Here is a 14,510-nt window from a genome sequence, read left to right as displayed (position 1 = left end):
ATCCGAAATCACCCCGAGGCCCCCGGGACCTCAACCAAAAGCACAACCAAGTCATATATCACTATCCAAACTTATACCGATCTTTAAAACACCTCAAACAACATCGAATCAACCAAAACACATTGGATTCAAGCCTAAGGTTCCAAAAATCTTCCGAATTCCGCTTTTGATCAAAAAGTCTATCAAACCATGTCCGAATGACCTGAAATTTTGCACACACATCCTAAATGACACAACGGACCTACTGCAACTCCCGGAATTCTATTCCGACCCCTATATCAAAATCTCACTTATCAAGCGGAAAACGCCAAATTCCTATTTCGCCCATTCAAGCCTAAACCTACTACGGACCTCCAAAACACGTTCCGATCACACTCCTAAGTCCCAAATCATCTCTCGAAGCTACCCGAACCATCGGAATTCACATATGAGCCCTTTTTCACATAAGTCAACATCCGGTTGACTTTTTCAACTTAAGCTTACTCAAAAGAGACTAAGTGTCTCAAACTTTACCAAAACCTTTCCGAATCCGAGCCAACCAACCCGATAACACATAATACCGCTGAACAAGACAATCAGAAGCAGAAATAGGGAAAACGGAGCGGTAACACATGAAACGACCGGCCGGGCCGTTACCCAAAGAAGGTCTGAGACACTAGAACCAGCAGAAAACCAATTATGCCAAGCATAAGGAAAAGGGTCTGAAATCAATCTGAAATTCATCCGAGCCCCTCAGGACCCCGTCTAAACATGTCAACAAGTCCCAAAATATAACACAAACCTACTTGATGCCTCAAATCACACATACTAACATCAAAACCACGAATCACACCTCAAATCAAACTTAATGAACTTTCAACTTCCAAAACTCGTGTCGAACCATATCAAATTACATCGGAATGACCTCAAATTTTGCACACAAGTTCCAAATGACATAACATACATATTACAACTCCCGGAAAAACAATTCAAACCCGATATCATAATAGTCAACTTCCGGTCAAACTCATGAAGCTTACAAATCTTCAAATAGCCAACTTTCGCCAATTATGGCCAAAACCTTCTAGAAGCCTCCAAACACAAATCCGTGCATACTCTCCAGTCCACAATCACCATCTGAACCTAATGGAACTATCAAATCCGAGGTCAAATATACAAAAGTAAAACTTGGTCAACTCTTCCAACTCAAAGCTTCCTAGTTGAGAATCGTTCATCTGAATCACTCCCGAACAACTCGAAAACCAAAACCGACCATGCACACAAGTCATAATACACCATATGAAGCTACACACGGCCTCAAACCACCGAACTGAATATGAATGCTCAAAATGATAGGTCGGGTCGCTAAAAAAATAATACTCTCTAAAACAAATTAAAGGGCAAAGTACAATATTGTCTGGTTAGCCGAAACTAATTACATTTACTAACAAAGGTTGATCAAGGATTTGGAGCTTCAGGGTGCCAAATACCTTTAGACGTCCCTGTGTCGCTATTTATACATTGGGATAGAATAAATATTTTATCGGTTTGAGCAACTTTGAACTTTGGTCCGGGTTACTGTCTTTTTTATATATAATATATCGACTGAACGGAAAAATATGTAATATAGTTATGATAGAACGAAGATTTGCTAAACAAAATATTATTTTAACTTTGTGTGAAAAAAGTAAATACTTAAGTAATAAGAGACACAAAAAGGGATATTTTCATATGTACCCACTTTTGGGGGGCACCATTGAAGTTAATACTTGCATTGCACAAAATTTTGCAAAGTGTACCCGCTCGGATTTAAAGTAATTTAATCTATTCAATGCAACTTCAAAAATTCGAATCTAAAGTAGTTTAATCTCCTCAATACAACTTCAGAAATCAAATGTGAAATTCTTTTATCTTTCAAATGCAACTTCAAAAATTCGAATATTAAGTAGTTCAATCTATAAAATGCAACTTCAAATTTCGAATCTTAAGTTCTGAAACATAAACTTGTTTTTCGAATTTCAACAATCGAATATATGATTGAATGCTCAAATCTACTCCAAATGAGCTCAAATTTAAAACATAACTTTCAAATATAATAAAGAATCAATCTCAATCATCAGATTGTCAAAACAACAATAAATTTAACTAACTCATTTTGCAACTAAGAAGAAAACGACAGTAAAGAAGAAGGAAAAGTATATATATTTGAAGTTATCCAAAAATTGGGTATCAATTAATTTTTTTTACAAAATTTGGGTATAAATTTAATGAGTAGACTGAATGTCACATAAAAATTTACCACGAAAAGAAAGTCAAAAGTTAACAAATAATGTAAGACACAATAATTACAGAAAAAGAAAAAAAGAATGGAGTATATAAAATGATAGAAAGCTTACATGATGTAACAAGCCAAAAGGTTCAAAAGTTACTGCCAATGAGGTTTGATCCTTCACAACCAAGGTGAATCTCCTGCCCTTTGCCACTAGCACCTTTGTATCATTTGTTATTATAGGTGGCACTTCACACACACACACCCTCTCCCCCCCCTATAAGCAGAGTATCACTGAAGCTTGCGGTGGCGTACCTCCCTCTCGGGCCTTACTAAATTCGCCATTGTTCACTAACTAAAAAGTGTATAAAATATATATATTATATGTATATAATACAAATGTCAAAAAAATCGGCTGTTATTTTTTAGAACGGCTAAAAATATACATTTATCAACTTAATAAATACTCCATACACAAATTACTGGGCTTGTGCTAGCACGGGCGAGCAACATCTTGTATAATTATAACATCCAAACAAAAAGAATAATTTGGCTCAAATAGATTAGCTTCTGGCTCTTAGGGATTTAGTTGAGTGGTAAAAACATCGCATGTGCTATGTAAGTTAAAATACACATCACGATTCAAACACAACCTCGAACTAAAATTTGACATTTAAGTGGAAAAGAGCAAAAAGACTAGGTTATTATGCACCATCTCAAACCGCACGCCAGCTAACCAACGAAGATTTCTCGGCCATAAAAAAATAGAACCAGATTCTGAATTAAGGGTCAATTAAGAATTTCGAAAATGTACAACTGTGACATACACCTGACGTTGCAGTTGGCAAATATAGTCCATAGGCATAATGAATTTTGCCATTCCTGATGGTTGATGAGGAGTCTTTCATCGTATATCTGTCCATCAAGACTCACTCAACCGCACCACGCCACAATAAGCAGGTTGCTATAACTTGCTTGTTCCTCACCAATTTGATTGTTTCTTAGAGGGCCCTGCCACCTTGAAAACATTCAACAGCTGCTCCCTCTTGTAGAAGTTTGAGATCAAGAATCTTTCTGAGCAGTCTTGCAAATATCATGTGGACAGAGGCTCCTGTATCAGATATTAAACAGATACTACACTAGATCTTAGTAAAAAGGCCGAGAAAGGTATATAATCCATATGACCATTCTTACGACAAGTCAAGTGGGAAAATTGCACCTTCCGCATATGAAGCTTAGGGTGAATTCACCCTCCATCATGAAGCTTAAGGGTTACACTGTACCATTCCAGCCGAGCAGCAAACAATTTTCTGGCAAAGATAGTCCATGCACATAACTGATCAATCAATCTGTTGAACAACCATTGTAATGCTACTTCTGACCTTTCCGAGCTAGAAATCTTTCCCGAGCAGCTTGTATCCTGCTGTCACGGCCTTCGGGCGACTGAATAGTAGCAATTTCTTTCTTTTCCACATTTAAAGTTACTTCTTGAATTTGCTTATCAGGCTGACTAGATCCCCCACTGTTTCATGCGCATGAAAAGTACAAACATTACAGAGAGGATAATAAAAGTAAACCACCTCGAATATCGAAGAATATGTTAATTACCTCAGTTTAAAGACATTCAGTTTCTCAAGCTTCGCTAAGACTGGTGCAACCCATCGCATCTCAACTGCACATACATTACGCATAAATGGGCGTGAAGTAACTATTAATTCATGATAGACGACATAGTTTGGAAGCATCCCATCCTCATCTGGTTTTAGCACAGAAGATGGATGGACCTGCACAAATCAAAAAGGTACTCAAGATTTGAATTGAAATATGCCAGTTCAAGTATAAAACCATAACAATGGAACATCTAGACTATAACGCCAGCAGATATAGATCTAGTTCCCAAATATAATAACTAAGGAGAGCTCCTACATCATGTTTAGTGTTGATGCAAACTAAAGATGAAACTGTAGACCATGCCCTCCACAAAGGACAAACATGACAAACTAGCAGTGTGAAACAGTAATAACCTGTACGAGTTCAGACTTGAAACCAAGAGGCCGATACCCATTATGCCGAATGCTCCGTTCAGCAAGCTGATTTGCGTAGCCAATGAACAATGCTTTCCTCAATATTCTATACTCCTGTTGGCTGTCTCTCCGTCTTTTGCTTGTTTGGACATCTAATGAGCCTAGTTTTAAGAAGACAACATAAAGTAACATTTAGGAGCTTGATTTTTTAGAACTATTATGCCGGCATCCATGCAGTACTCCAACCAGAAACTAAACCCTAACTCAAGTGTGGCGCACAGACGCCAGATTATGATGTAAAGGGACAAGTTAAAATTCTACAACCCCAAACAGGACAATCTGGGAAGACCTTAAGTTATTGATGGCTTGTATTTTGAAAACTCTAGCAAAAGGAAACCATTACCTTTAGCAATTTTATGCATTATTTGAGATAATTGTTTCCTGACATCTCTCACGAACAGCATCCCGCGGACCTATAATTAACAAGATCCAGAATGAATAGAATGTTATTCCGCTTATATCCAATGGCATAAAAAGTAAAAAAGGATTATCACACACAAATAACAAAACCAATTGTACTGTAAAAATGTATTTCAATGGTGCTTCATGGAAGTCCAGAAAAATACCTGTAAGTTGTTCTCTTTACACCAGTCTACGTTGTAGTCGGTCTGATACCATTGCTCATAAATTTGGAGTAGCTGGATGTGATCACCCAAGCCAGAACCATCAGGAAGGTTCGAAGGAGTGTGCTTCCTCTTCTTCTCAGAGCTCTTACTGCAAGTTTAACAAATTAGTAGTCAGCTTTGAAGTATTGCCGGCTTAAGTACGGAGGGGAAAAAGAATGCCAAAGAAGAACATGCTTCAAGATGGAAAAACAACAAGAACAAGACCAAAACATGTTGCCTTCTTTATCAAGTCAATGTAAGGCTTCGACCTGTGGAATGCCTATATCTGTATGGAAAACTGATCGCACACGACTTTGGTTACCCTATTATGAGAAATAGAATAGTCCTAATTAAGAGTCACATATTTCTTATATCATGACATTGACAATCTTTTGATACATAAGATACTGTAGCAATATAATCTTTCTGACAGTGTCTTAAAAGGAGAAGATGCTGATATTAGTTGACACTTAGACTCTGAAGAATCAAGCTGCTCTTCTCACCGTCACCTTATCCTTCACTTCATATTTTCAGTTCACAAGCTTCATGTTCGGAAATCTCAGAGGTTTTTTACCGTAAAAATACTAAATCTGGAATAAAGCAACCATTCTAGATCTCAGGTTCCTGTTTGCAGCTCTAAATCATCCCACTTCATTATCAAGAAACTTCACATGTGATATTTTATTTTTCACAAAGATAGTATGCATAATTTTGTATCGAAATCACCACCAGATGTTCAGATGCTTTAATGCTGCAGAAAAGTTCAACTTCTTTGCTACAGATGAGTATATTAGATTTTTCTTGGTACGAAAATCAAGCTCACTTGCACAGAAAGCAATGTGATTTTACAGATATCAATGCTACCACGAAACAATACAAGCAAGAATTCTGGACAATTCTATATACCTTGGGGCAGGAAGCAGCGTGGTCTCAGCAGACAACATGGAAACAACAGTCAGTGCTTGGGACAAACAATCCAACTCATTTGCCTCTAGTAAGGTCCTGGAAAGAGAAGGTTCCAGTGGAAGCTCTGCACAAACTTGAAAAGTTAGATCTCCTGTAGTTCTGTTTCCTGAATGAATTGCTTTATGATCTCCAGAATTATGGAATGCAGGAGAACTGTAGTGTGGTTTATGAACTCCCCCCATAGTTTCTCAAGGGAAGAAGCCAAATGCACAAGAAAATTCATTACTCATCCTTTCATAGCAAAGTTTTGACTTTCTTTTTTCTTTGAGGTGGGATGGCTTAAAGGGGACCTCTAGTCTAACATAGAATACAAAACAATAGAACTATTACCAGCCATCTTTCGTCCAAGGCTTGTGATTGAACCATTTTCATCAATTGCATCGACTAAATATAATTGCTTCAAGGCATCCTCTAAAGACTCCACTGCAACGAAAGCAACAAAACAATGAACAATTGAACAGGTAAACATTTACAAAAGCAGAGGAGATTTGGAGCATAAGACCAAAGAATAAGGTAAGAGAAACTGATGCTTACTGGAAGGAGAGTCGAGAAAATCAAATTTGAGAATATCCATATCAGCGAGATCTAAGGACTTCAAATAAAGTACAGTTCCAGCCAGTGAAGACCTTTGTATTTCAGGAACGGTGGCATCCAAAAAATCGTCATGGTAAACCATAGAGGGATATAAACGATAACACTTTCCAGGACGAGTTCTTCCAGCGCGTCCTGCACGCTGCTTTGCCTGCACCCTGCAGTCAGTCATAGGTGGAAAGCTCAAACATATACTTTACTGAAGTAGAAATGACCCTAAACTTTATATCAACAAATTTAAAAGGAATAGAAGTCGGTATACTTTACTGAAGCAGAAATAATCCTATATCTATATCAACAAATATTAGACAGAGCAAAGAATAGAACACTAAGCAAAGATCAGAGACTGAGTTTTTCTGTCCATATACTTCTCATCATCTCATCTGTCGACAGAACAAAGTAGTCAATTAGGTATCCAAAAACTGTATGGTGGCTAAACGCATACCAGGGTAAAGATGGTATTAACTCCAAATTCCTCCAAGCAACCCTTGAACTACTGGACCAACACACTAAGGGGAAAAACGGGAACAATACTAAGTGGAACAACTTTTTCCCACGAATGCCTTCTCTTTGTCAAAAAGCTATATTTTCCGACTGTTAATGCAGCTTAACACCTCAAACAGAAGTTCTTTCTCAAGCACCCAAAACCAGGTAAAAAATAAAGAGAAAAAGGTTACACATGTTAACTTACTTGCTAATCTGCACAACCTCCAAAGAGTACATGCCAGTTGATGGGTTATATTGCCGTTGCTTCACATACCCCGAGTCAATGACATACCTGTCATCAGGTTTTTGCAAGAAAAAGCTGTTTAATGATGTCCGTAAGCAGAAAATATGAATCTAACATCCATTACATAGCAAGCAAAATGAACAGCAATAAAACTTGCCACGCCTTAGTTCACAGTTAGTACTCTGTAGCCTACACTGTGGGAAAGAAGGGAGGGAAGATGAGTGGAAACTTTCGCCTAGAGGAAGGATATATTCTTCTTAATTACGCTTCCATAGAAGTAGGAACAATCAAAGAGAATCCGTCAATTTTTAGGAGTGGAATGAAGAGAATGATTAAGACTTCACCATAGTACTAAATACTCCGCTCATACGTCATACCAATTGTAAAAGAGAATTGACGGGATCTTTTGAGTTCAATAAAACAGGCATAAGCAATGTTTTAAATATTGCTCTTTTCCTAACCCCCTCCCCCCCCCCAAAAAAAAAAAAAAACCAAAAAAACGACTTCTTTTCTATTATGAAAATTTCCCCGACTCTTAGATGCAACACTTTCTTATCCTAAAACTAAGTTGATTGCATAAGTAAATTACATGGGCCTACTGACAATGGTAATCTTCAAAATCAAAATAGAAATAACCAATCAAATTACTGCCTACGCCTTCCGTAGAGGGGATGACATTCTTGCAAGAGCAGGAAATGATCAGACGTCCACTCAAAAACACTCTCACCTTGCTCCCAAGGGTGTGTCATAGAGGTCAATAAAGTTGGAAACCATAGGAGACTAGGGTTCAATCCCAACAGAGGCAAAAAGGCTAGCTAATTGCTTCCCTCCTGCCTAAGCCTTGTTGACCAGAGTTTTCGGGTAACTCTTTTGGTGGGAGAATGCAGGTATAAGGTGGAATAGTCGAGGTCCATGCAAGCTTGCCCGAACACCACTATTATATAACTAAAAAGGTACCCAAGTAGACAAGAAGACAAATACTAGTAAAGTATATGATAATTTCTTTGCGATTACTGTTCGGTAAGTACCCATCCTGCAATTTTTGCAGGGGTCTTTGTTTGAGAGATGTTTGCTCAATTATTTATTATTATGATTATTTTCCTTGGGAAGATGCTTGCTCAAATATTATTCAAACAAATATACAATAGCTCTCCTGGGAGAGTAAACTAAAATTTTTGAAGCGTTTATACTTTAAAGTAAATGCTTATAGCTGGAAATGCTCGTCGTACAAGGTTTAGCACTCCAAGTGTAAGTATTACTCACCTCACCAAACTGTTGATAGTAAAATATATACTGCATATTCATGCTCAAGAGAGCACGTTAAAACACCAGGGGGGAAGATCAAAATCCCATTGATTTCACCCATTTACCTTTATTGGTTCTCTAGATAACAATTAGTTTAGCAATTAACTGAGTTTTCTTCTTTTTGACGACCACATTATTGCATGTGATCAATCACTGCAAATCATTTGTAGGGAAGCGAGAAACAGAAAGTTGAGCATTCTAAGTATCACAAAGTCACAGAAAGATAAGAACCAATGAAGCACACAATATGTTAACACTTAAATAACCTCCAAGATCGTGCATAGCAGTGTCAGATCTACTTACACAACACCGTCAACAGTCAAAGAAGTTTCAGCAATATTTGTAGAAACAATAAATCGCCTACAATGTGGAGGTGGAGGACTGAAAACACGCACCTGCCCATCAAAAGAAATAACAAAAGGAAAAATGTTCAAATACATGACTGCGATAAGAGAAACAAGGGAAAATGCTCGCAAACGCATATAGTACAAGAGCAATAACCACGCAACTACTAGTATTCAGCACGGTAAACCACTTAAAATGTGGCTGAAGAAAAAGGAGAAGAACAATCATCTGAAGTTTCATAAGGAAGATGACCGATCAAACAAAAAATTGTCCTCCAAGCTAAGTTCAACTCAACCACATATTTGACTTCTACTTATGTTGTGGATTCACTATATAAACTGTGTCACAACAGCTACGGAAACCAAATTATTTATCGCATATTTCATCAACCAAAAAACTTATTGTTGTCAACTGGTGACCAAAAGGAGTGAGTCAATCAAGATGCTACTGTTCACAACTAAAAGTGAAACAAACATGAAATTGTTGCAGCACAGACAACTGCCAATATCTGTTCCAGAAAGCCAGCTAGGACTATGATACTCCTTTTTAACTTGACTAGAGGACTATGACACTTTAATTCACCTTCATTAAAACACTCAGTTTAAATATGAAATCTCTCGTGTAATTGGAAGGGTAATGTCAGACACAACAGTAGATCAGATATTTAATATCTGAACCAACTAGAACTAGAATTTTCAGGATTTCAAGGCAAGGAGTTTGAGAAGGAAAATAACTTGCCTGCATGTCAGGTGGCAAGGATCCATGAAGAGGAAGAATTAAGGCATCCAGACAAGAACCTTCTTCTAAGTTTTGAATTTTCTCCTCCAACTTCAATACCAATTTCTCTATGTCATCCTAAATAAGGTTCTCAATTTCACTTTCCAGGAAATAGTGATTTGCATCTCGAACCATTTATTCTTCAGTGGGAAATAGAGAAAGGACTGTGATATACAAAAAAGCATCAGACAGGAAATACTCCATAAAACTCACCTGCCCTGTCAAAAATATTAAAATGTCCCCTTCTGGCTCCCGTACGTGAATATCTATGCACCAAAATGAATTGCCAGACCAATTCAGAAATAAAATTAAAAAAAATTACACACAAAAGGAAAGGTGAACATTTCAGATTAGTAGAAAGCAAGAAACAATTGAAGGAATAAAACCAAGATTCAAACTTGTAAAACAAATATGAGATGTCATAGTTCTCGTCATACCAATAGCTGTTTTTAGAGAAGCCTCCACATAGTTTTTAGGGCGCTCTGAGATGTGTACTATTTCCACAGGAAATAACTCGCCTGGTACGGTAAGGACGGGACAGTCGGAGAAGAACCTAGATACCTTTCCACCATCAAGAGTTGCTGATGTGATCAAAACTTTCAAGTTTGAGTGACGCCGTTTAATTAATCTTTTCATTAAACCAAGCAATATATCCCTGTGATTGATATCTCAACAATGAAAAAGTCATCTATAGAGATAACCAACATGATCTAAGCAAAAGGAGAATGAAAGACTAGAATAATCTAACAGTTGGATATAACTCTATAATGTCAAGCCGAGATGAACATATAGAAGGTCATGGAAAATGGATCTAACGTGTTCAAACTCCTCTCATGTGCTTCATCCAATATGATGACAGAATACTGATTCAGCTCCGGATTAAAAAGACTCTCGCGGAGGAGCACTCCATCAGTAAGATATCTGCAGTTTGAATAATCTTCCAGTTAAATGTCAAAAAAGGAGCAAGGGAACTAAACCAATAGAAAGTGCCAATGATAGTAATTGGTATTAACAATAATTAAGAACCACAAAAAGTACTTGATATGTGTTTTCTCCGAAGTTCTATCTTCAAATCTTATGGCATAACCGACTTCCTCTCCAAGTCGAACATTTTGCTCCTGTGCAACTCGTCTATTCATGAAGAGTTGAAGGAAATTATCAAAGAACGAACCGAAAAAAAAAAAGTTATAAGCTGAAGAATGAAGCAAATAGAGAACACCAGATGTTGGTGTAACTACAGCATAAACCAAATATATAAAAAAAGATGTTGAACAGCATTTTTCACGCTTCTATTACCTTCAACAGGGGATTCAGATCAAGGCTAATGTGGCAATCACCTCCACTGGTTTTATCAAACACCAATAGTGGATCCACATTATGCCATATGGGTGCTTAAGCACCCATTGCTTTTGAAAACAAGACTACTACTTATATAGAAAAATTAATAATTTATATAAATATATTAACTAAGCAGTAAAATCATCAGCTATGTCTTCTTTTTGTAACTTGAAATTATCTTGCTGTTTAAGAAATCTCTGTAATGCAACTTAATTTTGCATATTGTGAAAAGGAAGTACCTCAAATTTGGAGAAGGATAAGTATTTTAGGAGGTACAGAGTAGAGGCAAGATGATTCTACCACATTATTGCACAAAGTCTGAATTAGCTTTTGAGCCAAAACTTTGCAGAAGATTCCTAATATTCTGGATATTTGAAAATGTTCTGGTACTGGATGTTGCGATGGATGTGTGGGTGTACCAGGAGAGATAAGATCAAGAATGAAGTTATCCGAGACAGAGTGGGAGTAGCCTCCATAGAGGACAAGATGCGAGAGTCGAGGCTGAGATGGTTCGGACATGTTAAGAGAAGAAGCATTGATGCTCCTGTTAGGAGGTGTGAGAGGTTGGCCATGATGAGTTTGAGAAGAGGTCGAGGTAGGCCTAAGAAGTACTGGGGAGAGGTGATTACACAGGATATGGCGCTGATTCAGCTTACTGAGGACGTGACCCTTGATAGGAGGGTGTGGAGGTCGAGGATTAAGGTAGAAGGTTAGTGCATAGTTTTTAGTTGCTCACCGATAGTCTTAGTAGCACGCATGTCCCTTCTTAGATTTTTATTACGTTATGTGGTTCTGTTCGCCTCAAGTATTGTATTCTCTGTTGCTATTATTTGGTACTAATTATTCTTTATCTCTCCTTTTTTCTTTTCTCTTCCCTCTTTTTCTTATTACCCTTCCTGAGCCGATGGTCTATTGGAAACAACCTCTCTACCTGTTAGGTAGGGGTAAGGGCTGCGTACAGACTACCCTACCCAGACCCCACTTGGTGGGAACATAGGGTTTGTTGTTGTTGTTGTTGTTTATTAACTAAGCACCCAGTCTAAGTAGTAATTTTCAAATTAAGAATGGTTGTGCACCCACAATCTAAAAAACCTGGATCCGCCATTGTCAAACACAATTAAAAATGCGCTTATACTACTAAGTCTTTTTCCTCATTTGCCCTTGCCCCAACTAGGGGTGGCGTTCGGTATTTCGGTTCGGTATTTAAGAATTTCGGCTCGGTATTTCGGTATTCGGTTTATCAATTGTGTATACCAAATACCGTACCAAAATATTTCGGTACGGTTCGGTATTTATTATTTTGGTTCGGTACGGTTTCGGTTTAATATTATGGCTTCTACCTTCCTTGATTGATGCAACTTTTCTCTATTAGTTGATTAGTTCACACACACTCCTAATCTGGAAATGAAAACAAGCACTAAAAAATTAGTAGTATATGAACAAAGTACTATTGATCAATTCTGAATCAAACAGAGGAGAAGAAAGAACTTCAAAACAGAAACTTTTGATTTTTTACAACTTGCATTACAAATTGAAAATCAACTAAAACTACAACAAATACATAAAAAATATAAAGCGCCTTCTAATAATATCATCGTACTAGCTTCCCCGGCGTCCAAACCTGCTGCATACAAAAACTGCTTAACTATATATTATCTGTAAACTGTAATTTTCCGAGCTGATCCCTATTCGAGTTTGGCGGTTGTTCAATTCTCCGCGTCGTCTTACGAGCTGAAGAAGCTGATCTCTTAGCTTCTCATTTTCAGTAAAAATGATTCAACGACCCAATTGATTCAACAAGGAAACTGTAGTGACATCCTCACACCCAACTGATTCCATGACATCTGAACATTGATGGCACTAAAAATATTAAAATAGCATGCTGGCCTGGAAACAAAGACAACGAAATATGTTGTTGTTGGGCTTGGGCAGTTGGGCTGGGGCGATGGGTTGGGGCGCTGGGAATTAAATTAAAAACGTTTGGGCTTGGGCGCTGGGGTTGGGCAGTGAGATATAGGTCCAACTTAAAAAAAATATCTTTAAAAATCCGGTAATTTGGTATTTTGGTATACCGAAATTTCAAAATTCTAATACCGAGGACCGTAGCGAAATACCGAAATACCGAAAATGCAATACCGAATTAGACCGAAATACCGAATTAATTCGGTCCGGTTCGGAATTCGGTTTTTCGGATTTTATGCCCACCCCTAGCCCCAACTAAACATCTCAAACAACAAGATTTCCCAAGTCAGGTAACGGATCTCAAATTTTCATCATCTGGCATAAAGGAAGTCTCTAACTATACATACTACATACTTGCTAGCATAATCCTCAATGACTCTCTTATTAAGAGGGAAGTAAAATCTCAGGTTACCTAAATTCTTACTACTATATAACCCTGTTTTCTCTTCTTGCATCTCCATTGAAATGTCTTCTGGTTAGTAATTTCCTTCAGTATAGTCTCTCATCCTTCCGAGATTTCATAACTGACTCCTTAACTCTAAGTCTAACTCCAAGAGATTGGTATAGCTCCCACAACCTGCCTAACTAGACTCACTTCATCTGCAGCTTTGAACTGAACTTTGCATAGACATGTGGGCGGTGGCGGAGGGCCGGAGGCAGCTTGAAGGAAGGTGGTTCAATTGAATCCCCTTATTTGAAAAATTATACTGTGCAGATAGGGCAAAAAGTAAGGGAAAGGTTCAAGCAAAGTGGCAAAGGGGTTAGAAAATTGCTTTAGGTCATAGGTTAAAATTCTCTGTGTGACATTTTTAAATCACCTCGTATAAACACCTGGCTCCGGCACTGGAATGATGGCCAAAGTTCTATTCATAATTGCGGGTAGGATGTAGCAGGTAGCCGGACAAGAAGACAATGAAAATTTTGATTTAACATATAAATAAACGACATTTCGAGTACAGGGAATTTGAAAGGAAAAAAAACACAATAAATTCAACACGACATGTAAATTGTAAAGATACAAAGTTTAGGAAGATTACCTAGAAACAGAAACTGCAGCAACGCGGCGAGGCTGAGTAACAGCGATCATTCCAGATTTAGCATACCCTCTTTTATAAAGCATTTGTGAAAGTTGTGTACTTTTACCAGAACCGGTCTCACCAATAACTACCACTACAGGGTTTTTCTCCACTGTTTCTATGATTTTCTCCTCAAATCGAACTATAGGTAAATCCGCCATTGATTTACGGGCTTCAAAGGTTCTAACTATTCTTAAAAATCGAATTCAGGCCCTCTTTATTTGTTTGGCAGAGCCAATTTGTTATTACTGAAAAAAAGTTTCCAGTTTTAACTTTTTAAGTTTGGCGAAGTGCCCAAGTAGCCCTTTTGGGGAATCCTGTTTAATGTATAGCCGGAGTGTATTTTTTAAAGTTTAACCTCCTTGCAATCAAGGTATTTTACCCATCTATACGAAACTTATTTACCTTTCCTAATCAAGTTTTAACTTAATTATATGATCATATACAAATTAATTTTAAATGAGTATCATTTTATACTAGAAA

At 37.6% G+C, this 14,510-nt stretch overlaps 1 protein-coding gene across 2 annotated transcripts; it reads right to left on the bottom strand.

Moving 5' to 3' along the window:
- Window positions 1–2,786: 2,786 nt before the first annotated feature.
- Window positions 2,787–14,302, bottom strand: LOC104226229 (probable pre-mRNA-splicing factor ATP-dependent RNA helicase DEAH4). Of its 2 annotated transcripts, XR_710801.2 has the most exons (17): window positions 13,989–14,302; window positions 10,690–10,782; window positions 10,468–10,572; window positions 10,089–10,306; window positions 9,865–9,917; window positions 9,613–9,729; window positions 8,833–8,924; window positions 7,186–7,272; window positions 6,438–6,652; window positions 6,234–6,326; window positions 5,844–5,967; window positions 4,899–5,046; window positions 4,676–4,745; window positions 4,273–4,433; window positions 3,857–4,032; window positions 3,468–3,770; window positions 2,787–3,359 (listed from the first exon to the last, which is right to left on the bottom strand). XR_710801.2 is itself a non-coding variant. In XM_009778171.2 (16 exons), the coding sequence occupies exons 1-16, from the start codon at window positions 14,186–14,188 to the stop codon at window positions 3,620–3,622; spliced, it is 2,103 nt and encodes a 700-aa protein (XP_009776473.1). In that variant the 5' UTR covers window positions 14,189–14,302; the 3' UTR covers window positions 2,787–3,619. The 2 variants fall into 2 exon arrangements, 1 of the variants encoding a protein (XP_009776473.1); XM_009778171.2 differs by having other exon boundaries at window positions 2,787–3,770.
- Window positions 14,303–14,510: the final 208 nt, after the last annotated feature.

The sequence above is a fragment of the Nicotiana sylvestris genome, chromosome 12 (genome assembly GCF_000393655.2).
Source record: "Nicotiana sylvestris chromosome 12, ASM39365v2, whole genome shotgun sequence".
Classification (NCBI taxonomy): domain Eukaryota; kingdom Viridiplantae; phylum Streptophyta; class Magnoliopsida; order Solanales; family Solanaceae; genus Nicotiana; species Nicotiana sylvestris.
This window is presented reverse-complemented; position numbering and strand designations above follow the sequence as displayed.